Raw genomic sequence first — 25,927 nt, forward strand, 5'->3', positions numbered from 1 at the left:
AATAATTATCACGACGTTTCGGCCACAACGCAAGCAGCCGTCCTCAGGTGAAGACCAGGTCTGTCGGGGAGACAGCGTCTGAATGAAACAGCACCATGCTTGGAGCGTATATTTAATCTGGGTTGGAAGGGGGGGAAAGGGTGCCTTGGCAAAATAATTTGCATATCAAGAGGAATTTAGCATATTTATGGGAAATGCAGGTATGTGATTAGTACTACTTATGCCCGTGCATTATGCAGGATTAGCAGCATCAAAGGAAGGGGATATGGGAAATGCAGGTATGTGATTAGTACTACTTATGCCCGTGCATTATGCAGGATTAGCAGCATCAAAAGGAGGGGATATGGGAAATTCAGGTATGTGATTAGTACTACTTATGCCCGTGCATTATGCAGGATTAGCAGCATCAAAGGGAGGGGATATGAGAAATGCAGGTATGTGATTAGTACTACTTATGCCCGTGCATTATGCAGGATTAGCAGCATCAAAAGGAGGGAATAGGGGTAGCATTAATAAGGGAAGGAGTGTTAACAGTATGTAGCTGCAGTAACTACAACCACCACGTAAACAACTAAAGTATAAACTACATAGTATCATCAGTATACTAAATATACTCTACAATAAGCTGAGTTACTAACAGTAAGTAATACATTACAATTCTACGTCGTAAAAAATATAATATGCTTCCATCTAAACTTTATTCTCTTACATCACACGAGTCTACACCGTACTATATACTGCCATAGACAAACCCAACATTAAATTATATACTGTATTATACCTTATACATTGTAATATTACACTATGTATTATTCTACCCACCCTAAATGTATATCACACTGCTGTATATGGTACAGTGTATAATAACAAATAGTATAAAATTGATATGCTTAATACAATGTACAAAGTAATATATAGTATCGTAATTGTATAGTGAAGGATGTAGAGTGGAGGTTGTCTGGTGCCAGGATGTAGAGTAGAGGTTGTTTGGTGCCAGGATGTTGAGTGGAGTTTGTCTGGTGCCAGGATGTAGAGTGGGGTTTGTCTGGTGCCAGGATGTAGTGTGGATTTTGTCTGGTGCCAGGATGTAGAGTGGAGTTTGTCTGGTGCAAGGATGTAGAGTGGAGTTTGTCTGGTGCCAGGATGTTGAGTGGAGTTTGTCTGGTGCCAGGATGTAGAGTGGAGTTTGTCTGGTGCCAGGATGTAGAGTGGAGTTTGTCTGGTGCCAGGATGTTGAGTGGAGTTTGTCTGGTGCCAGGATGTTGAGTGTAGTTTGTCTGGTGCCAGGATGTAGAGTGGAGTTTGTCAGGTGCCAGGATGGTGAGTGGAGTTTGTCTGGTGCCAGGATGTTGAGTGGAGTTTGTCTGGTGCCAGGATGTTGAGTGAAGTTTGTCTGGTGCCAGGATGTAGAGTGGAGTTTGTCTGGTGCCAGGATGTAGAGTGGAGTTTGTCTGGTGCCAGGATGTAGTGTTGAGTTTGTCTGGTGCCAGGATGTAGAGTGGAGTTTGTCTGGTGCCAGGATGTAGAGTGGAGGTTGTTTGGTTCCAGGATGTTGAGTGGAGTTTGTCTGGTGCCAGGATGTAGAGTGGAGGTTGTCTGGTGCCAGGATGTAGTGTGGAGTTTGTCTGGTGCCAGGATGTAGTGTGGAGTTTGTCTGGTGCCAGGATGTAGAGTGGAGTTTGTCTGGTGCCAGGATGTTGAGTGGAGTTTGTCTGGTGCCAGGATGTGGAGTGGAGTTTGTCTGGTGCCAGGATGTAGAGTGGAGTTTGTCTGGTGCCAGGATGTTGAGTGGAGTTTGTCTCGTGCCAGGATGTAGAGTGGAGTTTGTCTGGTGCCAGGATGTTGAGTGGAGTTTGTCTGGTGCCAGGATGTTGAGTGAAGTTTGTCTGGTGCCAGGATGTAGAGTGGAGGTTGTTTGGTGCCAGGATGTTGAGTGGAGTTTGTCTGGTGCCAGGATGTAGAGTGGAGGTTGTCTGGTGCCAGGATGTAGTGTGGAGTTTGTCTGGTGCCAGGATGTAGAGTGGAGTTTGTCTGGTGCCAGGATGTTGAGTGGAGTTTGTCTGGTGCCAGGATGTAGAGTGGAATTTGTTTGGTGCCAGGATGTAGAGTGGAGTTTGTCTGGTGCCAGGATGTTGAGTGGAGTTTGTCTGGTGCCAGGATGTAGAGTGGAGGTTGTTTGGTGCCAGGATGTTGAGTGGAGTTTGTCTGGTGCCAGGATGTTGAGTGGAGTTTGTTTGGTGCCAGGATGTAGAGTGAAGGTTGTCTGGTGCCAGGATGTAGTGTGGAGTTTGTCTGGTGCCAGGATGTTGAGTGGAGTTTGTCTGGTGCCAGGATGTTGAGTGGAGTTTGTCTGGTGCCAGGATGTAGAGTGGAGTTTGTCTGGTGCCAGGATGTAGAGTGGAGTTTGTCTGGTGCCAGGATGTTGAGTGAAGTTTGTCTCATGCCAGGATGTAGTGTGGAGTTTGTCTGGTGCCAGGATATTGAGTGGAGTTTGTCTGGTGCCAGGATGTTGAGTGAAGTTTGTCTGGTGCCAGGATGTAGAGTGGAGTTTGTCTGGTGCCAGGATGTAGTGTGGAGTTTGTCTGGTGCCAGGATGTAGAGTTGAGTTTGTCTGGTGCCAGGATGTAGAGTGGAGTTTGTCTGGTGCCAGGATGTAGAGTGGAGTTTGTCTGGTGCCAGGATGTAGAGTGGAGGTTGTTTGGTGCCAGGATGTTGAGTGGGGTTTGTGTGGTTTATAGCAATACAGTATATAATTTAATGTTGGGTTTGTCTATGGCAGTATATAGTACGGTGTAGACTCGTGTGATGTAAGAGAATAAAGTTTAGATGGAAGCATATTATTTTTTTGTATTACTTACTGTTAGTAACTCAGCTTATTGTAGAGTATATTTAGTATACTGATGATACTATGTAGTCTTCTTGGTTCTTTCGGTAAAGTCACGTAGAAGGGAAGTAATAAAATAATAAAAATAAAACATAATAAAATGAAATAATTCTCACGACGTTTCGGCTACAACGCAAGCAGCCGTCTTCAGGTGAAGAATGAGACACTACCAAGCTTGGTAGTTGTAGCCGAAACGTCGTGAGAATTATTTCATTTTATTATGTTTTATTTTTATTATTTTATTACTTCCCTTCTACGTGACTTTACCGAAAGAACCAAGAAGATGAATCCCTGCAGTCACGAAAGCTTTAAATCGAAAGATACTATGTAGTTTATACTTTAGTTGTTTACGTGGTGGTTTGAGTTACTGCAGCTACATACTGTTAACACTCCTTCCCTTTATTAATGCTACCCCTATCCCCTCCTTTTGATGCTGCTAATCCTGCATAATGCACGGGCATAAGTAGTACTAATCACATACCTGCATTTCTCATATCCCCTCCCTTTGATGCTGCTAATCCTGCATAATGCACGGGCATAAGTAGTACTAATCACATACCTGCATTTCCCATATCCCCTCCTTTTGATGCTGCTAATCCTGCATAATGCACGGGCATAAGTAGTACTAATCACATACCTGCATTTCCCATATCCCCTCCCTTTGATGCTGCTAATCCTGCATAATGCACGGGCATAAGTAGTACTAATCACATACCTGCATTTCTCATATCCCCTCCCTTTGATGCTGATAATCCTGCATAATGCACGGGCATAAGTAGTACTAATCACATACCTGCATTTCCCATATCCCCTCCCTTTGATGCTGCTAATCCTGCATAATGCACGGGCATAAGTAGTACTAAGCACATACCTGCATTTCCCATAAATATGCTAAATTCCTCTTGATATGCAAATTATTTTGTCAAGGCGCCTTTTCACTCCCTTCCAACCCAGATTAAATATACGCTCCAAGCATGGTGCTGTTTCATTCAGACGCTGTCTCCCCGATAGACCTGGTCTTCACCTGAGTACGGCTGCTTGCGTTGTGGCCGAAACGTTGTGAGAATTATTTTATTATGTTTTATTTTTATTATTTTATTATTTCCATTCTACGTGACTTTACCGAAAGAACCAAGAAGACGCTTTATTCATATAGAATACTCTCAAATCGGGCGTTTAGGCTGTCGACGACACCGTCCTCCATAACCTCCTCGTCCCAGTCGTCTTGGTCGATGGCGATCGCATCAACAACCTGATCAAGTTCGTCATTGCCATCATCCTTGGACGGACGACAGGCAATAAGATCCTTGCGCCGCTCCAGCCCAGTTAGATGGAACCTTCAGGCAGCCGGCCGTGATCCATGAGCGCAAGCACATGGACTTTATGAAGAGCGTCGTTTACAGCGACTGGCGAACACATGTGAACTCCCGCCCGCTCCGCTATTCGCACGTTCACAGGGAGTTGACATTGCCGGCGCTCCCAAGTAGTCGCAGGCAATCTTGTAGTGGGCGGGGAGCAGCTCTTTGCGGAGAAACCACCACTGCATTACGTCAATGAAGGCGCTGGCGGTCGTGACGCCCATGCTCAGAAAACGATCGACTTCATCGCCGTCGTCTATGGAGTTGCCGACATTGCTGAACAGGGTGCTGAACAGCGACCGCTCCTCTATATGGGCAGCAACTGCCGTCGGCGAGATCGTGAGCACGTCCGAGTAGCGATGCTGCAGGACAGAGCAGATTGTGGCCTTCAGTGTAGCCAGCTCGTCTTGGTCTGTCGTTTTCGGCAGCTGTGGATTCAAGTAGGATGCCACAATGGCGGGTTCCTGAACCAGTAGGTGGCGGTACCGCACCAGTTCGGACTTCATCCCCGTTGCAGTCAAGGGCTCATCGATCGCTCTAAGGGCGGCTTCACCGTGATCGCAATGACGGACGAGGTGCTCCATCGTCACCGGCATGAGATCCAATGTCGAATTGTGGTCCGCCGACAACGAGGCCATGAACTGGCGCGGCATTCGCAGGAATGCTGTCACGCCCTCGATGTTTTCCCACTGCAGTTCAGATAAAGCACCGACACCGATCACATCCTGGAAGTGCGCCATGATAATGTCCAATGGGATACGCTTCTTGATGGCGTCGTCGCCCATGTCAAACGTCGAATGCCACCTGGTCGGCGAGTCCTGGTGCGTGGGCTCCTTGCTGGCGAGCTTGGCGATCTCAGCCTCGCGGCAGTACGACTGCCGGACGACCTTGCTGCACCTGATATTGACGAGCACCTTGCGCAGTTCGGCATTTGTTGACTTGATCAGTTTTAGAACTTGGACGACACCGATTTGGATGGAATGATCCGCACATCGAATATGGTGGCAAGCCTGCAACTGCTCATATCCGGCGTCCACGTTGACCAGGGCGAACAACGTCTTGACAGCACTGTTCGCATCGGAGCCATTGTCGCTGGTGACAGCGAGCAGCTTGGTCGAGATATTGTGCCCGAGGCTTTGGAGGTTCTCAAACAGAGCGGCCCCAATGCGATTGCCGACACCCCTTCCGGACTGCACATCGAGGATTGTCAGCAGCATGGATTTTGACGCACCAGATTTGCTGTCGATCCAGTGCACCGTGACCATCCAAAATCCCTTCAGGTTGCGGTTCGACCACTCGTCGATGGTGAGCGAGATGGCGACGTCCAGGTTGGAGAAGAACGCCCCGATGATGGGCAGCATGATGGTGTGATGCTCGACAATCCTGCGAATGATGGTGTGGGTCGATGGGCCCTCGTATCCCTGCGTCAATGTGTTGACCAAGGTCTTGAACTTGTCGCTGCCGGCGGCTCGCAAAGAGTTTGCACCTTGGATAACAAAATCCACCACCGCGTTCTCAAACTTTACCAGGAGGCGATCCGGGATTGCTGGCCGGCTCAGCGTTTGCTGTATTAGGCGGCTCGCCGACGCCGACGTCCCGACCTCGCTGCCTGGGGCGAGCACGTTGTGTTTCTTGAGGTGGGCTTTCCACCCCGACGCGTTCGTGTGGGTGGAAAACCACTTGCGGCAGTGCACGCACTGCCGCTTCCCTTGCTGTGGATGCGGATCACCCTCCATCCAATCGTGTGTGTGCTCCCACGGGAACGCATACCGCTGCCTCTTTCGATTGCTGTTCGCAGCAACCCCAAAAAAGCCGTTGCTGGCATCCTCGTCCTCTAGTACCTCGACCTCAAGAACGTGGACCGTCTCCATGTGCTCCGCCATCACTTTAAAATGGAGGCCACGGACTGCGTCACTGCGCCACGGAACTTTTAGCGGTAAACAAGGTACTGTATTTACCGGGTAATTATTCGCCCTACCCTTACCCTACTGGGTAATTTTTCTGAGCTACCTTTACCCTACTCTTTACATTACCCCTTGGTATGTCGAAACCTTTACCCTTTATCTTTACCCTTTTTCCCGGTAATAAAGCTAATTTACCTTACCTTGCCGAGGCCTAGACTGAGACTTTGTTATGTAGACTGGTTAAGCGTAGAGGAGCCAGGGTGGGCCGCGGGAGAGGAGTTGTTATATGGTTGGCGCAGCTACGGTTGCTGCTGCTGGGACTGAGCATTTGTTAAGTAGATGGCAGAAGCAGAAAAGCAAGTCAGGACAAAGCAGCCCCTTGTTATGTAGCTGGGTGGGTAAAACTCAAAGCAGGTAATCAGCGTGTGAAAAAAGAAGCTAAACATGATAAAACAAAACTAGCTGTCTATCAGTAAACTAAAGAATAGTGCCTGTCAAATAAGATGGTCCAAATGTGTGTAGTTAAATCTTTTTTGCATGGTTAATAACATCTTTCCAATGATTACTCAGTTTGTACCCATCATCACAGTTGAAATTATGTCTGTGTTTGTATATCTGGATGGCTTCGTGTACAAACCTTTGATGGTAGCCAGGGGGTTTGCAGAGCACCTTGGTCTCGGAAAAGACAATCTCATGGGAGCCCATAGCCGCATCAACCATATAACAACTCCTCTCCCGCGGCCCACCCTGGCTCCTCTACGCTTAACCAGTCTACATAACAAAGGCTCAGTCCCAGCAGTAGCCATAGCCGTACCAACCTTAACATAAAAACTCCTCTCCAGGGGCCTACCCTGGCTCCTCCCCCCCCTCAATCAGTATATATACAAGGTCGGGTCTCTTGGGATTTGTCTTTACTTGATACAGCAATCGTGCTGTGACTGTTCCACCTGAAGACGGAAGCTTGTGTTGCCTCCGAAACGTCGTGATTTATTATTTTATTTTATTTATATTATTACTTTTATTAATTTTAATTTAATATTTTACCTACGTGACTTTACCGAAAAAACCTAAGAATATGAATCCTTGCAGTCACGAAAGCTTCAAATCTAAAACCTGAAATGGATTGATGGAACTTTTCAAAATGACATTCAATTGCTTTTGGCTGGGCACTCGCTTTCTAATTGATTTAAAATTTGATAAGTTGCTTAATTAAATTTAACGACCCCGAGAAAGTTCAATGGACAAAATAAACCTTATGTTGTGCACTCTTTGGATTGAAGAACATGACTACTTTGATTTGATCTTTGTGGCAGTCTAAACCCAATATTATTTCTGTCCCGAATGTTGTCGTGCATGGAGCGTACAACATCAATTTTGAACATGACATTAAACAAATTCAGGTGAATCGTGAGAACATTCAGTATATTCTCTAAATGCCAAAGTTATCTTTTCCTATCAAGTCGTATAATGTCATGCCAGATGGCTTTGGCTGTTCAATGATGAATGGTCATATAGTTCGGACACAAGTCCTGCCAATGAGGGAACAATTTACCCCAACCATAATTGTAGCTGAAGGTTCATTGAAAGTGTTTTGGCAATGACATTCATCATTAGTGCCTCCACCATTCTTACAGCGGAAAAAAGCAGTCATCTGCTATAGCCTCTATTTGATGTTATTTACATATAAATTGGAGAATTATAGTGGTAAACTCTGGTATTAATAAGCTTTCTTCTGCAATAAGAGTTATCACGCATTGTGTGTGTTGCTCAAAATAAGCGGTTTACACAAGTTAATGCAGTATTTTTTTAAGGTGTGCTCACTTGAATAGGAGTAGATTCATCAGGTTGTTCCATGGGAAATGTTAGGTAATGTCTTCAATTGCATCTTGCGTAGCAATGTTTGCAAAAATGCATCAATACTAACGGAGCATTTTTGGCATATTTAATGGAGAGATTGGAAATGTAATTGTTATTTGCTTTTGAATGAGATTAAGGAAGTTCAAATTGTAATGACCTCATTCTAAATTGTTTTGCTGCACTAAATGTCTGCGAGGTAAAAACTCTGAAGGTGTAGCCCGGCAATTGCTTTCTCAAATCACTGCTGGTGGAAATACCTCGACTAAATGGAGGTCTAGAGAGTATTTGGCCTACTCTTCTATACTGACCGAGATGCCTTAGAACAGGTGGGAGTTCCCACATTTTACCCTGCCACACACGACCTGCATATTGACTAATTGTGCTAACGCCAGAAGACGTCTCCCACTTTCTCAGTTGCCCAAAACGCGGACCAAAATTAAATCGATTGATCTCTGGCTCAACCCTTGCAAAGTGGCGACACAATGCCACCTATAAACAGAAAGTGCGAGGAAAACAACAACAACAACTAACTGTGCTAACTGTCCTATGCATATTCTTGGGTCTTTCGGTAAAGTCACGTAGATAGCTTCAAAGAAAATAACAAAAAGCTACGACGATTCGATCGCAACACAAGCAATCGTCATCAGGAGAGAAAAAATAGCGGGAAAGCTGCTGAGGCAGGATGTTTTAAAGGTTTGAAATGGGTGTAGCCCAAGCGTCATAAGCGAAGTGGGCGGGGCTAGTAATGTTAAAGTGAGAAATTTGCATGTCAATGTAAGATCGCAGAGCCGCCGCCACATCGAAGAAAATGAGCAACGGTGGCTGTGTTAGTGAGACATTTAATCTGTTAATGTAAAGACATTTAACCTGTTAATGTAAAATCAGAGAGTCGAAAATAACTACTAACATCGGAAGGTAGGATGGAAACATCGCAGCCAGTTATGACTTAAACTGGTTAATAACGTCCTTCCAATTATTGCTCAGTTCGTACCCATCTTCTCGGATGAAATTGTGTCCGTGTCTATATATATGGATGGCTTCATGAACGAATCTTTGTTGATAGTCAGTGGGCTTGCAAAGTACCTTCGTCTTAGAGAAATCAATTTCGTGTGAGCCCATCGCATTAAAAACAATGATCAGCCACGGCAGAGGTGTTGGTCCTACCGTGTTTCAGATTTGCCTTATGTTCACGAACAGGTTCCGAGACATGTTGCTTAGTTTCCCCAATGTAACTACTGCCGCAGACACAGCTTAGTTTGTAGACACTGGGGTATTGCATGTCAGGGATCACATCCTTCACAGATGGGATCAGATCACGAATTATTTTATGTACTGTGTTAAATCGAACCTGGATTTTGTGTTTGCTCATGATTTTGGAAATATTTTTATTGACCCCTGCTATGTATGGTAAGGGGATGGTTTTGATTGAGTCCTCAGATGGTTCTTTCCCAATGGTTGGGGTGATAGCTTTACGGATTGTGTGGTCTGAATATCCATTCATCTTGAGAGCTTGGTGTACGTGTTCCAGTTTACTGGCTAGGTGATGACGGTCAGAAATACATCGAGCTTTATGGTGTAGAGTTTTGATGAGGGGATTCATCAGGGATGGATGGTGGTGGGAGTCAGGTTTTAGGTAGGCATCCGTATAGGTGGCTTTCTTGTAGACAGTGTCCCATTGTCCTATTCAGTAAGTATACGTACTGATAGTTTATTATCATCTGATAAATTCAGAGAAAAAAACCCCCACCTCTGTAATATTAGTGTAAGGTTAGTGCTCTGCATGATGAAACCAGTGACTTGAGTTCGATTTACAGATACGGTTAACAACAGTAGTGAGTGATATCTGAACCAGTCCTGTCACCAACACTCACCAGCTTGGTGATGTATGGTAAAAACATCATATGACCAACACACCATGGGAAGGCTTTCATCCAATTGACAAATGGCTGAAAGTTATTATTTAAAATATATAATATTAGTCACATGGGAAATGTCGTTCATAATAACTGTATGTCATATTGAAACATTAAAAAGTCATACCTGACATAATGTACTTTAGATATGCTTCAATTTACCTTTCAAATTCGATTTGACGGATGACGATGATGATGTATATGTTCACGACATTTTGTTGACGTCTAAGTGTGTTTTCTTTTTGCAACATTTTGTCGATCCATTTTGGCCATGTTTGTTTGTTGTAGTACAGAGTTAGACTGATGGCCTTAATCTAAGTTGTCTTGTGGTTGTTGTTGTTTGACTTGCATCCCACTGGGATTTTTGCACACAGTGTTGGTGTACGGTGCTTTTTCTGCAATATTTTGCTGTCTTTTCTTGGATTTTCTGTTTGCACATAGTCACTTTAAGATGTTTTCTTGTTCATGTTTTTGTTTTTTTGTTTTTTTGCGGTTGCACCCGATTCAAGAGCCGAATGGCTCACAGGGCTATACCTAATAAATGAAACTTGAAAAACTTGAAACTTGAATGAGGCCTCTCTCCACGCTGTGTTGGTCGTTGAGCTTGTTTGACCATACTTCAAGCTGGTCAGTGTGGGTTGGCAAGGGGATGCCAGCACCCGTGCTTCATTCATCTCTCGCCACTGACGTCAGCCATAGCCGGGAGTCGAACTCACGCTCTCCAGGCACTTGGCACAGTACAGCCAAGTGGTGGCAATTGCTGCTCTGCAGCTGTGTTTATACCGCCCTTATAACAAATATATCACATAATCCTCAGTATTATTTCAGAGAATATAGGAAACAAAATAAAGTAACAAAAATAATTAGGCAGTACTCTTATAAACGTATAAAGATACACACAATCTATTATTATACATGAGAATATTGGCTGAAAAAACCGACGTTAGGTTATACATTTAGAAGTTCACCGGCATTTGTTAAAGCAACCTAATTCTGCTGAAGAGATAGTGAATGTACCGGTCCAGAGGTTGCTTGTGTTGTACCAATGCTGCTGAAAATGATACACTCCCAGAAAATCGTATTTATGTGGAGGGACAGATATGAGGAGGCATTATAGTCTGCTTGTTTATTTGATTACTTAACACATTAAATTCTTACTTTCTCGCTGACCAGTACATCAAGGATTTCTTCAACACAACATGGCTGGATCGGTGGAGCACATCACTGACAGACAACTCGGTAACGCTGCTGTGGTCTTTCACCATCGCCATCATGTCTATTGGAGGCCTTGTAGGAGCCCTGATCATGAGGTTCATGGTCCAGCGCTTTGGCAGGTACATTTAGACCCTCCGGTGTAAGGTATTTCACTTTAATGTTCATCTGTACAATAAAAAAAAGTTTTATGGTGAAATAAAAAAGGCGATGCAGTTAGTCCATGTAGTGTTTTTAATATTACACTTTAGATATGCAGAACTACACTTAGGTTTGAATGGCTTTTGCTCAAGCATTGTCAAAATTAAGACAATATAAACAATTGTTAATTACATACTAATAGTATGCTTGCTTTGAAGCCTAATCTTTATATGGTTTTATAATAAAAGTGTTGCTATTTTTCTGTTGGTTATGGAGAGGCCACCATTTAACAGCGAAATGACAGAGGCTGTGAGTTGTTTGGTTGATATTGTTGTAAAAAGTGAAATGTTAATCTGTATTTTTAACAATACATTTTCCAAAAACTGTTTCCACTAACATGTAAATACTAAATTGTACACATTTGTATCTGTTGCTGTTTCAGCTACTATAAATAAAATTTGAAGGTGAGTATTTAGCTTTGAAAACATTAAAAAATTTCAACCGCTATATTTGGGTTTCTTGCACATGGTAATAGGGTTTTACCCTTTCAACTGGTACAAAAACTGACACCTTTATACAAGGCATCATGTTTGCAATAACCACAACACAAGCAGTCAAAATGCAAACAAAAATAAACTCTGATGATGATAATGATATGCACTGTCCTTGAAGTTGATTGGTCCACACCCGAGACAGCTTTTCTTAGAGCCTAGTCTCCATTGGTGTTGGACCAGATGACGCCAAAAGGCGTACAACTCAAAAAACAGTGCACTATCAGAGTATTGTCTCGGGTGTGGACCAATCAACTTCAAGGACAGTGCATATCATTATCATCATCAGAGTTGTTTCTTTTTGTTTGCATTTTGACTGCTTGTGTTGTGGTTATTGCAAACATGATGCCTTGTATAAAGGTGTCAGTTTTTGTACCAGTTGAAAGGGTAAAAAACTATTACTATATTTTGCCACTGGTAAAGGAGGTCTCATAGTGTAAATTCTTGCACATGGTTACTGTAGCTGTTTTTTCCATTTATACTCAATCATGATGGTCTTAATGCCACCTCCCATGATCCTGAGATATAACAATGCACCTCGCACACACACATGAACTGATTTCATCGTTTCATCTATTTGGTGGACATCCTCTTGGATGCATTCTGTTCCTTGGCCGCAACTCGCTCATTATTCTTGACCATCTGCCGTCATCTCCTCTCGCGTAATGACCTTCTGAAGCCCACTTACTTTTCTTAACGGTTTCAATTATGTAATTAACCCATCTATGTTTGTCAATCCATGACTCCCTCTTTCAGTTAATGTAATTCCAAGCATGGAGAAATGTGTACTTGGTTTTAATATTATCGTGCGTAAACAAGTTGAAGATGTTAATGGTGCCAAGCCTAATTAAATCAGACTGCAATATCTGCTTTTAATTATTTGTGGCATATAATCTCAGAGGTCATACATTGCTATACATTTTCCACGTGAAAAAAATTCCTTGGGAAACGGATTTTTGTGGAAAAAAATGTAGTCTTGTATAAATTTCTGAAATGCATAAACCCCAACAAACATCGCACTCATATTGGATGTAATTATTTGTATATGATCTGTATATGATCTGCGTGGGGGCTGTAGTGAGGTAGAGGGGGGGTGGGTTTTACCAAGAAAGAGTTAAGGTCACAGATGTGGGAATGGGCGCCGCGGTTGCGACATGTTAACTCCCTCCCCTGGTATGGAGGAGGTCGTGGGTTTCATTCAAACCCTGATGCCTGTATATTTGGAGTTTGCATGTTTTCCCCTTAGTCGCATAGAGTTTTTTCCAGGTCTTCTGGTTTTTCCCTCCACATTTAGTAACGTGGGTTTAAGAGTATGTCTGCTATACATTTCCACATGATGATAAGCCACTTCGCTGAGCTATCATTTGTGGCCAGGTCACTTCTTAAAAAGAGCTATATAACTCAGTGGGCCTTACCTGGAAAAACAAATAGTTTAGTTTAAGACGACAATAATTACTCTTTGGTTCTTTTGGTAAAATTCACGGAGGTAGAAATAAAATAAAATAAATCACGACGTTTCGAATGCAACACAAGCGCTCGTCCTCAGGTGAAAATCGCGATTGTGAAGTCAGCAGACATCGTGCTGCTCGCAGCAGACATCGCAGCTATCGCGATTTTCACCTGAGGACGAGTGCTTGTGTTGCGTTCAAAACGTCGTGATTTTTTTTATTTTATTTCTACCTACGTGACTTTACCGAAAGAACCAAAGAGTATGGATTCCTGCAGTCACGAAAGCTTCAAATCAAGAATGACAATAATTAACAGATGACCTTTTAGCGTTAGCCCCATCTGCTTCTGTCATCTCCAGGAAAGGCACGCTACTCCTCAACAATGCCCTGGCCATCCTGGCAGCCTTGCTGATGTCGCTGTGTTTGCTCGCGGGCTCCTGGGAGATGCTCTTTCTGGGCCGCTTCGTGGTGGGCATTGATGCAGGTGTGATTTTCTCTTCATACGAATGTTACCATCCTTGTGACCCTTTATTTGTTTTTTAATTACAGCAATGATTTACGACAAAGCCTGACGCAAGCGTATGGGATAAGGATTGAACCTCCAATTCGATAATAGTGTCTTTTTGAAGGGAGAAAGATAATTTATAATTATACTGCAGTGTTTCCATCAGCTGCAATTACGTTTGTACTGTGGTCGAGTATTGCTCAATGAGAGGTTGTACCCCCCCCCACCTTTATCTGGAAGCTTGTAATTGTAAAGTCACGTAGAAGGAAAATAATAAAATAATAAAAATAAAACATAATAAAATAATTCTCACGACGTTTCGGCCACAATGCAAGCAGCCGTTTTCAGGTGGAGAACAGGTCTGTCGAGAAGGCAGAGTCAGACTCTTTATTATTTTTCTTCTACGTGACTTTACCGAAAGAACCAAGAAGATGAATCCCTGCAGTCACGAAAGCTTTAAATCGAAACTTGTAATTGTAGTTGCATTCTTTCCTTGTTATCGATTGTAACAAATTCTATTTTTCTCAATTACCCGTTGACACTTTGGTCGACTTTCCACAAGTGAACCATGGTCATCAAAAAAGGTATTCACACATTCTATGTGTTTGAAACCACAATGTTATGCAGCATCCACGCATGTTAGCTGTGGCTCACTTGACCTACAAAGCCAGATAGATATTTTTTTCTCCTGTGTGCATGTAAAAAATACCAATATTTAAAATGCTACGTTTTTGTAATCGTGCTATTTAAAAAATGAGCAATGAGGTTTGTTGTTCCCAATGATTATTTTTTTAGCCAATTTATGCAGTGCTTTTTCTTTCAATTTACTGGACTGTGAGACATTTTTGAAGCAGAGCTGCACTGCTGTTTTGGGGGGATAATATGTTCTCTTGCTGCTGCAATTTATTAAACTGATAAATGGTTCTACAGTTATGTTGTATTGTGAATATGTAACTGTATTGGAGCCAAACATCCCAGTGCTAAAAAAATAATTTGCAAATTTATAAATTTGGATTACACATCTCAACTTCACTGTGAAAACTTAGCAGGATCCTCCGGAGAACGTCTTGAGACTCATCACAGCGTTTCTGGGTAAACAAGCCTAATTAAATTATAATTGTCTTAGGTTGTTCTGTAATATTACAGTTCACCTGTACTTAATGCTGTTTGAGTATATGACAGTCTAATAAAGTGCAGTACTGAAGAGTTTTTTTTTTAAAGACTAAAGACGTTTACTGCCCTATAGTTGTACAAAAGGTTGAAAGATAGGAGATGAACCTTCAAGTTCAAGTTCAAGTTCATTTATTAGGTATAGCCCTGTGAGCCATTCAGCTCTTGAATCGGGTGCAACCGCAACAAACAAAAAACAAAAACATGAACAAAAAAACATCTTAAAGTGAATATGTGACTAAGTGCAAACAGAAAATCCAAGAAAAGACAGCAAAATATTGCAGAAAAAACACCGTACACCAACGCTGTGTGCAAAAATCCCAGTGGGATGCAAGTCAAACAACAACAACAACAACCACAAGACAGCTTAAATTAAGGCCATCAGTCTAACTCTGTACTACAACAAACAAACATGGCTAAACCAATACACTTTTCGAAATCACCAAAATAAAGCCATGAAAGCAATGAAAAAGCAATCATAGGAACTGTGACAGAATTTTCACAATAAATGGCATAAACAACATGTACTACCAAAACCCTGCAGCCATAGCTGGCTGCATGAGTCACTCCACCTTTAAGATCAGCACACTAAATCAAAACACAGGTCATACTTTGTAGCGATCATCCGGAGCGAAACATTTTATTTTAGGTCACTGAATAGCACTGGCAGCTAGGGGTGTACAACTCCTCTAGAGCAGTTTTGAGTGAAGATCTCATAGGTAGTGACTCAAGTTTCAATTTATTGGCAACAGCATTCCAGACCCTGGGGGCATCAATAGCAAAGGCCCTTCCTCCAGTATATGTACGGCAATAGGGAATATTAAGCTGGTAAATGAGTGTAGACCTTAGGTCAAATTTGTTCTTTGAAACAGAGATGAGATCCAGCAGGTAATCTGCAGATTCTTTTGCAAGTACATCATGAATAAATAAGATCTGGTGCACAAGCCGTCGAACATTCAGAGATGTTAAGTTTGACCCAATGTAGAGGTCACAGTGGTGAGTCCTATATGGGCAGTTCAATGCAAATCTTAAGGCCGAGTGATACATTGAGTCAAGCTTCTTCAGTACAGTACTTGGGGCTGATTTATAAACAATGTCACAGTAATCAAGTAGAGGCAGTATGGTAGCTTTAATCAATTCCAAACGGAACATAGGGGGGAAGCAGTGCTTGTGTCGATATAGAAAACCAATTTTAATTTTTGTCTTTTTCCCAATATAATCAATGTGATCTTCAAAATTCAGTTTTGAATCCAGGATGATCCCAAGATACTTATAGATCTTAACTTGCTCTATTTGATCATTATTTAAGGAATGTAATTTGGGGAAAATAACTTCCCGCTTTAGTCCTGGTGAGAAGCATAGCACCTTGGTTTTGGCAGGATTTAGGACTAGTTTAAGAGCAACTAGCTGATGTTGTAGTTTGTTGAAATCACTCTGGAGCTTAGCAATCACGTCATCCGGAGAGCGGCCAGCAGTAATTAGTACCGTGTCATCTGCAAAAAGATTTACCCTGGAATAATCCAGTTCAGTGCCCAAGTCATTTACATAAAGAGAGAACAAGAGGGGGCCGAGAATGGAACCCTGTGGAACCCCTTTTGTTATCTTAACACTGTTTGACCTCCAACCATCTGTGAATACAGTTTGGGTGCGAGAAAAGAGGTAATTTTTTAACCATTTTACTGTGTTTTCGGAAAAACCGAGGCAACTTATTTTACTAAGCAGGATGTTGTGGTCTACTGTATCAAAAGCTTTGGACAAGTCAAGAAAAAGACAGGCGCAGTACTGCTTATTATCAAGGCTACTGTAAATGTGATTCATAGAGTCTAATGCAGCAGATGTGGTGCTGTATTTTTTTCGGAACCCAGATTGTTTTAGATGTAATAGATTGTTGGCGGACAGGAAACTGATAATTTGGTAGTTCAATAATTTTTCAAAAATTTTCATCAACGGGGACAAAATTGAGATAGGTCGGTAGTTATTTGGATCATCTTTAGGGCCCCCTTTGTGAAGTGGACGAACATAGGAATGTTTCCATTCTAGAGGAACTGATGCTTCTTTGATGGACAGGTTGAAAATATGGGCTATAGGTTTGTATATTAGGTGACCAACACTTAGTAGAGCAAAGACGGGAATACTATCTGCTCCGGTAGAGGAGGACCCTTTGAGGAAGGACAGTTGTTTCAGAACATTACTTTCGTGGATTGGCTGAAAACTAAATTCGCTTAATGTTTGGATAGGGGTGTAGGAATTTGCATGAGCAGGGGTGACTCCCAATAGATTATCAAATAGGGTACCAGCTTCAGAAAAATGAAGGTTAAAATTGTCAACTATTTTTTGGGGATCTGAAAAATATTCCCCATTTCGGTTAAGCTGAACGGGCAGATGATCTGTTTTGGATGCCTTTTCGATACATTTGATTGTTTTCCAGAAAATCCTGGCATTTCCATGAGATTCAAGGAGAGTAGAAGAGAAGTAGTCATTTTTTGCATGCCGTATTTTTTTGACGCATCTATTCCTTAAAATCCTGTATTCTAGCCAGTCATTAACCAAATTACTTTTCTGAGCACATGCCCAAGCCTTGTCTCTAGTTTTCATGAGTTTTGTAATCAAAGGATCAAACCATGGTGGACGATTGCCTTTAGTTTTAAATTTAACCAACGGAGCATGTTTGTTAAGAATTTGTAGAAACGTGTACCTGAAGGTCTCCCAAGCCGTAGTCAGGTTTGGAATATCACAGACCTTGTCAATATCCGAGTGAAGCACATCATTAGTAAATGCCTGTATGCTGAAGTGTCTCATGGAGTGCTTCTCAACCAATTTAGGGGGGGCTTTGTGTCTGGCTGATGATCTCACCCCAAAAATGAAGGAGTGATCACTAAGGTTATTACCTAGAACACCAGTCAGTGCGAAATTGTGAGGGGCATTTGTCAATAGGACGTCAAGCAGAGATGACTGTCCCGGATTTTTTAGGTTGGGTCTTGTGGGGACATTTATTAATTGAAACAGGTTAAATTCATCTGCAAAATTTGTGGCCACGGCCGGCGGGTTTAGCCAATTCCAATTTAGATCACCCACTAAAACTATTTCACCTTTAGGGAGGCCCCCAAGAAGCTCTCTCAGTGCAGATGCAGCTTCAACATCCTTACCACTAGGCGGTCTATAGCAGCACACTACCAATATGTGTTGATTATTAGGGAGAGTTATTCTGAGAGCCAGACCTTCAAAGCAACATTTTTTAAACAAGGAGTGAGCTGGTGAACATGCAATAGTATTACGAACATAGATGGCAATTCCACCTCCTTTAGATCCTCGGTCAAGCCGAAAAAGGTTGTAGTTGTCAATCGTAATCTGCAAGTCATTGACGGCAGGAGTGAGAAATGTTTCTGTTAGGCAAAATATGTCCGGGTCAAGATTTGCTACTTCTAGTTTTAGTTGACTTAATTTAATCAAAAGCCCTCTGATGTTGACATGTAGAACACCAACACCTTTTCTGCCAGAAAAATCTACAGAATTATATGAGTTCTTTACATTTGGGCCAGGATGAAGCTCAATACCACCCAGAAATAAGAAAAGTAGAATTAATAGTTTGCACAGGTATTTTCTGTGAAAGGATGAAGAGCGACGAACCTTGGACGAATAGCAGCAGCTCACAGATGGTGTTATTTTTAAGAGCAGAATGAAGTTTGGAAGGAGTGCTGGTGAAGTAATGGGACAAAGATAGGGTTTAAAAGGATACAATGATGGAGTGTAGAAGTGTCTATAAGTTGTTTCATTAGCAGGTGTAGTGGCAAATTTAGCAATAAGTATTGACGCGAAGTAACGCGGGTAGCCGTTTGTAGAGTTGAGTGTGGCACTAGATATGGCCGGGAGGGACAGTAGTAAGATACACAGCAGGTGAATTGACATCTTTAAAACACTAAATTTAAACACACACACAGCTCACTCACACGCAGCTCACCCTCACCCACTCTCACGCACAGCCCACACCCATGCAGCACAACGCAAACTTAAGTCCTGAGATGAACCTCAGAACCTCAAAAAACCGCTGCCTTTGCCTATTGTTAGATGAGAGGTTATATTTCCATTGCTCAAGCTTTTTAGTGTGCTGTTTGTGTGCTTAAGTTTTGGCTTACAAAGTAACTTTGACTTTCTAAAAAAACTTATTTTTACTTTTCGAAACTGCAAATATGACCGTGTTTGACAAGTCTTGTAACGACTTACTTGAAAGCTGGATGTGCCGTACTATTTTAAGTGACAATACATTTAATTCCATACTATTATCAAGAATTGAGCCATGGTGAATGTTGATTTTAGCTTTTTACTCTACTTTGAAGTTTGAATACCTATGTTTATTAAATACTAGCAGTCGCATAACAATTGCATTTAAATTCCCATTACTCCTGTACAGCTTCCACAAACTCGTAGCTCATGTTAGGATAGACTTTAACTGTTGTATTTGTATAAATTCGATATTGCATAATAGAGATATGAACCTTATGGTGGGACCCCGGGCTCCTGAATAAACAGAAGTCAAAATCGTAATAAAATTATTTTTGGCGACTCCATCCCACCGCGCACATAACGCCGCAACCCACCTAGCACGGATCATTCTGTTCTTTACCAAGCACCCGTCGTTGCCAAAATTTCCGTAGTCATAAACACAACTTTTGAACTTCGATTAGCACATCGTGTAGAGCTCGTCGAGAAGAATAGATTGCCATATCATTCACCTTCAACAGACATAAAATGACGTCGCAACGCAGTTTATGTGAGAGCTGGGGGCTTATGGTACCCCGGGGTCCCGCCATAAGGTTCATATGACAATTCACCACGCCAGCAGTTAGATGGATGGTCTCCATTCAGGATCGTAATTCAACTTACGAATTTATTTTGTTTTGGCTCGTTTCCATCTCGTTTGTATTGTTTCGAGTATTTTCCATCTTGTTAGTGCAGTTTTGTTCATACATTAGCATGACTGTAACTTTTAAAATATAATTTGCAAACTATTTTGAAGAATACTAAACATTATATTTCCACAGTATTTATTTGTGAGCATAAATATACATTTTAAGGAATTGATGCATCATGGCATGCCTACTCATTAAACAGTCCTACTGTGTTGTGTTGTCAGGGCTTATGTTCTCATTAAATATTTCCTCGGGGCCCCAACCCTCACCTGCCCCTGCCACCCCACCCTTCATCAGGGAAATATTTTCTGGAACTCAGCCCTGGACAGCTTTTGTTGAAATTATGCCTTGGTTTTAACAAAATGTAATACAGAAAAATGTCATCCTCAGAAGAACGATGGACATTCAATATCGGATTTCCCTTTCCACGCAGGCATCTCCCTGAGCGTCCTGCCCATGTATCTTGCGGAGATCTCCCCAAAGAATCTACGCGGATCCATGGGCCAGGTTTCTGCCATCTTCATCTGTCTAGGAGTCTTCACCGGGCAGGTGTTCAATTTGAAAGAGGTGCTGGGCAAGGTGCGTTTAAATCACAATCATACACGTGTAGTTTGTATTTCTCCGTGACGTTTTGTGTTTGGCAATAATAGACGGCTAAGAGCAGGATAACTTTCTCTTGATTTAATTTTAAAATGTCAGTTTTTGTGGTATTCAACAATGTGCTCTAACATGTGCTTTTTATGTGTTTTAATATTTCTGTAATGTTCAGTTTTAGTTCTGTTATGTACAATTCACACAATAAAATTTTATTCATATGATCCTGTTCATATATGGCAGTTCTTACAAAAGGAAAAAAATATGAAATTTACGTGGCTTTTCATAATTGAAGATATGAAGTGTAGAATGCTTAGTAATGAATAAGATTATTTTACTGTTCCTGTGAGTGACAGTTAAGCTTTGTGACCTTGGGCTTGGAATGTGCTTGTTAACCATTGCGCTTTCTTTCTCTGGCACCTTCTGCCTCTTCATCATGGTGGCAGGAATCACATTGGAGCATCTTGTTTGCCATCTTGGTAGTGCCACCCCTCGTGCAGCTTGCCACCTTGCCCTTCATGCCAGAGAGTCCACGCTACCTTCTTCTCGAAAGGCAAGATGTCAAAGCAGCAGAGAAAGGTGCCATTCGTTCAAATACATTTCAGGGTATCTCTAAAGGTATCAAGTAAAGGTACACCCCTGAAATGTCTTGCTCAAACTACTGCTGGTGGAAGGGCCTCCACTAGAGGGAGATCTGGAGAGTTCCACTAGAGGGTTTTTGGCCTACTCTTTCACACTGGCCACTTGTCTTGGTAGAGGTGGAAGTACCCAAACGTTATCCCACCACACGCACCCGACAATTTGACCAATTGTATTACTGCTGAGTGAACTGAGGTGTGGGGGTAGTTAATAAACGTTCCAATTGATTGAACTGTCATGCCGCGAGTTTGAACCAACGACCTCTGGATTGCAAGCCCAGTGTGCGAACCATTACACAATGGCAGCATCTTATCTATAAACGTCCATCTGCTATCAAACAATTATAATCAGAAAGACATTTTAAATGCATAGTTGAATGTTTGGGCTGTATTAAATAGTGTTTGCAATTTTTTTTAAAAATCTTGAGTGATCTTCACTCAGAACAGAAGCATTCAAAACAATTACACTCGAGATATTCGCAAACAGTATATTGTTAACAATGGCATGGCACCACGTTTAGAGGAATAAGACTTATGTTTGATCAAATCTTCACACTACCAAGTGTGAGTGTCCTTGTAAAGTTGTATTGACCTAGCTCAAATAGCTGTTGAATTACCATTCTTTAAGAATGTATGAATCTTTCGTGGACACCTTGTATGTCTTTGTTGAATTGTCCTACATAACCGTGTTTATGTTCCACAAGACCAATGAAACAAGATTAAATGACATTGTACTTTTTCTTTTCCCGCACCTTCTTGGAACCCATTGAACGGCACAGAAAATTCCTTGGTATAGAGAGTAATGTAATATATCCTGAGCAAGTAATTTGTCCCGTGAAAACGACTTAATGTCGTGGTCGTGGGATCTCAAAATTGAATCACGAAAACGTATCGGACATTAAACAGTTAACGTAACACGGTTACATGGCAAAACATCAGGTTCTTTCTGTGACAGCAAATCAGACGCATGGCGATGTAGAAGTAGGGCTTAATATCAGCTGAGTCTTTTCGTAACCTGGAAATTACTTTTACGATGAAGCAATTTTTTTTTTACCGGCTATATAGCTCTTTTTGAAAAGCGACCCGGCCACAAATGATAGCTCAACCAAGTAGCTTATCATGTGGACATTTATAGCAGCCACATACTCTTAAGAGCATGTTTTTTAAATGTGGAGGGAAAAACCAGAGGACCGGGAGAAAAATCCACGAGACCATGGGAAGAACATGCAAACTCAAAATATACAGGCATCAGGGTCTGGATCAAACCCACGACCACCTGCATACCAGGCGAGGGAGTTGCCATCTCACCACCGCGGCGAAGTATTCCCACATCCAACATACCACATCCAGTTTACTTGCAGCTTTGGCTGTGACTAGTAATCACATGTCTCCTGCAGTCTACCAGTGACGCAGAAAATATTGAGCAAGAAATTAATGTGTGTGTAGTACAACAAGGTGTAGGCCATCATGTTATTTCTGTGATGGCAGCAGAGGCGAGGGAGGATGTCGAACCCTGATATGTTGAGTGGTTACATTCGCTCGGTGTGCACTTTCCCCTAGCCCTGCAGAGGCTGCTCGGGCGTCAGGACGTGCAACGTGAGATGGTGGAAATACAGGCAGAGGGCATTGCACAGGCACACGTCAGCGTGGTGTCGCTGTGGGGCCTCCTCCGTGAGCGTGCCGTGCGCTGGCAGGTCATCACGGTCGCCGTCACCATGGCCTGCTATCAGCTGTGTGGTGTGAATGCTGTGAGTTTGGCATCCGCCTCTTAACAGCTTCGGGCATGAGGGTGCATGGTCAGGTTCCTGGGCCTTAACACAGTTTTAGCACGGAAATGAGTAGAGGATTATTCGTGCTGCTTGATGGTGACTGTCCTTCAGTGAAAAAAAAGTTAAATGTGTTTCTACTGTGTGTATATAAATAATGCTTGAGTCTGTTCATATTTTAAAGCAAAGTTTCATTTTTCTCTGTCAAAAAAATGCAAAAATCGCATTTGGTTGCTTGCCAATACACCGCTTAAAATGTGCAAATTCAGCCGAGATTCCACTGCATGGTCACGTAAATGATGGGTGCCACTGTGAATGTGCGAGTTTTGCCATATATCTCATTTTGTGTGTCTTTGCAGATCTGGTTTTATGCAAGCAGCATATTTAGACAAGCTGGCATTGACGAAGCTATTACTCCTTATATAATCATATCCACTGGTGGAACAGAAGTCTTGGCTGCCCTTCTCTCTGTAAGCAGTGCATAGCAGTCACCACTGAACTCTGCAGATTCAATATTTAAAACACAAAGCGTGGTCTTTAACGTGATCTAATATATTATCGTGCACTCTCATTCAGAATTTGCATTCGCTAATTGGGAGGCCGGTAGTCCATAAACCACAGCAGCTCCTCTGCATTACCAATGAGAGTTATTTTGCTCGTGTCGCGGTTTGTCAAGTTATTCTTTGTAATTTATAGGGTCTTGCGATTGAAAAGCTTGGAAGACGATCACTGTTGATTGTTGGATTTGGAGCGATGGCTGTGATATTTGGAGTCTTGACAGTGGCACTTAATCTTCAGGTACGCATACATAAATTATGTCTTTTAAATTAATCTTGCATGTATTTATTGGTTACAGCTTGTTTATAACTGCTTTTCTAATAAGCTGAATGCATTGCAATAATTAAATACGGTAAATGGTGACTCTTAAGAGATGTGTTATTCCTTGACAGGACTCGTACCATTGGATGTCAAGCCTTAGCATTGCCTGTGTCTTGGCAGTCATTGCCAGCTTCTGTATTGGACCCGGTAAGGTTAGATTTAACTTTTGTGCAAAAAGAACATAATAATATACAGACCCTAGTCAATTTACTGCTGGATAAAGGCCCCCTAACCAATTTTGTCGTGGGAAATGCGCTTCATCACGGTGATCAGTGCGGGTTGGTGAAGGGAGGCCCAGGACCTGTTTATGTTTTTACTCGCCGGCCATGTCAGCCATGGCCTGGAATAAAATCAAGTCACAGAGTTCATAGCTCCGCTTGCAAACTCCATCTGACAAAAAAATACTTGACGTTTAATTTTTACACGATTCTGATAAAATCGCCCTATTTGGCTATGGTGCATGAGTGCAAACTTGTTCCCGTATTTGGTGATTCAAGTTCTCCCAATCATTGCTCAGAATGCTAATTGCAAGGAAAGCCATATTTTCTTACTCGAGGCCTGAGTTAAAACTGAGCGCTGCTTTTTGGAACCCTCCCCCCCTGGGTTGGGCTATCTCTGGCTCTCCTTAATATGTGGTCATTGTGCCCATTTACAAGCTTTTTGCAGCATTATCCAGAGGACAAAATACAGCTATATGGCAGTATCCTGTCTTCTCAATGCACTTTCACAATATGCAATTATTAGAGCCTAAATTTGAAAATTATTTACATGTCAGTGTATCTCATCATAATGCTGTATCCGTGTAATTGAACCCAGTTTCACGTACAAGGTTGTTTTGATTCATGTAATCATGAATAGCTGGATTGACTCTATCATCCTCATTGCACCCTGTCAAGTGAAATTAGATGTTAATGTTTCACTTGTTTAGACCACGTGCACTGGAGTGACCCTAACAAGCATCATTACATTTCTTATGCTCCCCCTTGATCTGAATTGGAATGGAGGGTGCCATGGGTGGATCCTGTTATCCATGTTTATATATGCATTCCAATTTTTAGATCAAAGAAACAAGGTTGCAGACAATAGGATGAATTTGCTTCCACCTCTGGATCACTTCTCTTATCCACACAAATGATCTGATAATAATGAGACTAAAGCAGCACTTCTGGGAGATCACTTATGGGTACCTTCCTGTTATCCGTGCACAAGCTCAGAGAATAGGATGATGTTGAAATGACTTGCAGGTCTCTTCCTCTTATCCATGCAAATGCATGTATAAATATAATATGATTATTATATTGCACAGGTAATAACAATGTCCACAGATCACCCAGGGTGTGCTGGTCATATGAATGACAATCACAGATTAATTGAGACTTGGATAAGAATAGTTTTACTTTATATGCAATCTCTCAGTTCTTTATGCAATAAAGTGGAGCCGTGAATGTAGCTGCATGCACATTTACAGGTCTGTAATATACTGCCAGGACGTTTATGTCATATGTGATACGTGATAGCGTATGCCATACAATATTAGGAACAAAATATTTCAACGGATCAAAAATGAAACTAAGGTGTAAATGCGAAGTTTCACTGAGAGACGGAAAGAGGAGAACATGCATCAGGGAACAATCACAAATCAGCGACATCACATTCACTGCAAAGGAACATAAATGGGCTTGGGCTGAACACATCACTTGAAGCAATGACACCCAATGGAGAATATTAGTGGCGTAATGGTAGCCAAGAGAGAGCGTGCATCTGAGAGGACAGCTGCCATGGAGATGTCGCGATGACACCAGTCCAGGTTGTGGCGTCGCAGAAACTATGGAGGGAATGGAAATTGTGTGAGGAGGCCTTTATCCAGCAGTGGATATAAAATGGCTAATATTGAAGATAGTGGGGTGATGATTTTTGTAGGTTTCCAGAGAACTCGTGGTTTGAGTTGTGCCAGCTGATTACCCTGTCAAAGGCATTCATCCATTTGTTCTATCCAGAATTTGTTTTATATTAAAGTGAAACTCCTCTTATCTGTGCGTGATGTGGGGGTGTTATTGGCAGATCCTGTTAGCCATGCATGTTGCACATATTACCCACGTAGCAATCTATGGAAATGTGTCGAAGAGGATGACTTTGGTGATTTTTAAAAAGATAACTCCCTTGACTTATCTCTGAATTAATGTGAATAAAAAAGTGATAT

At 42.1% G+C, this 25,927-nt stretch overlaps 1 protein-coding gene across 1 annotated transcript in view; it reads left to right on the forward strand.

Annotated features, from left to right (window-relative positions):
* The window catches only part of SLC2A9 (solute carrier family 2 member 9), a 65,564-nt gene that overhangs the window by 29,357 nt on the left and 10,280 nt on the right, over positions 1-25,927 (forward strand). Inside the window, exons 4-11 of the mRNA XM_078861471.1 lie at positions 11,090-11,250; positions 13,628-13,752; positions 20,284-20,429; positions 20,891-21,023; positions 22,643-22,830; positions 23,208-23,318; positions 23,545-23,646; positions 23,799-23,874. Of these exons, the coding sequence (XP_078717597.1) occupies positions 11,090-11,250; positions 13,628-13,752; positions 20,284-20,429; positions 20,891-21,023; positions 22,643-22,830; positions 23,208-23,318; positions 23,545-23,646; positions 23,799-23,874 (1,042 nt within the window). The remainder of the gene's footprint in view (positions 1-11,089; positions 11,251-13,627; positions 13,753-20,283; positions 20,430-20,890; positions 21,024-22,642; positions 22,831-23,207; positions 23,319-23,544; positions 23,647-23,798; positions 23,875-25,927) is intronic.

Source organism: Lampetra fluviatilis, chromosome 12, assembly GCF_964198595.1.
Source record: "Lampetra fluviatilis chromosome 12, kcLamFluv1.1, whole genome shotgun sequence".
NCBI classification, from domain to species: domain Eukaryota; kingdom Metazoa; phylum Chordata; class Hyperoartia; order Petromyzontiformes; family Petromyzontidae; genus Lampetra; species Lampetra fluviatilis.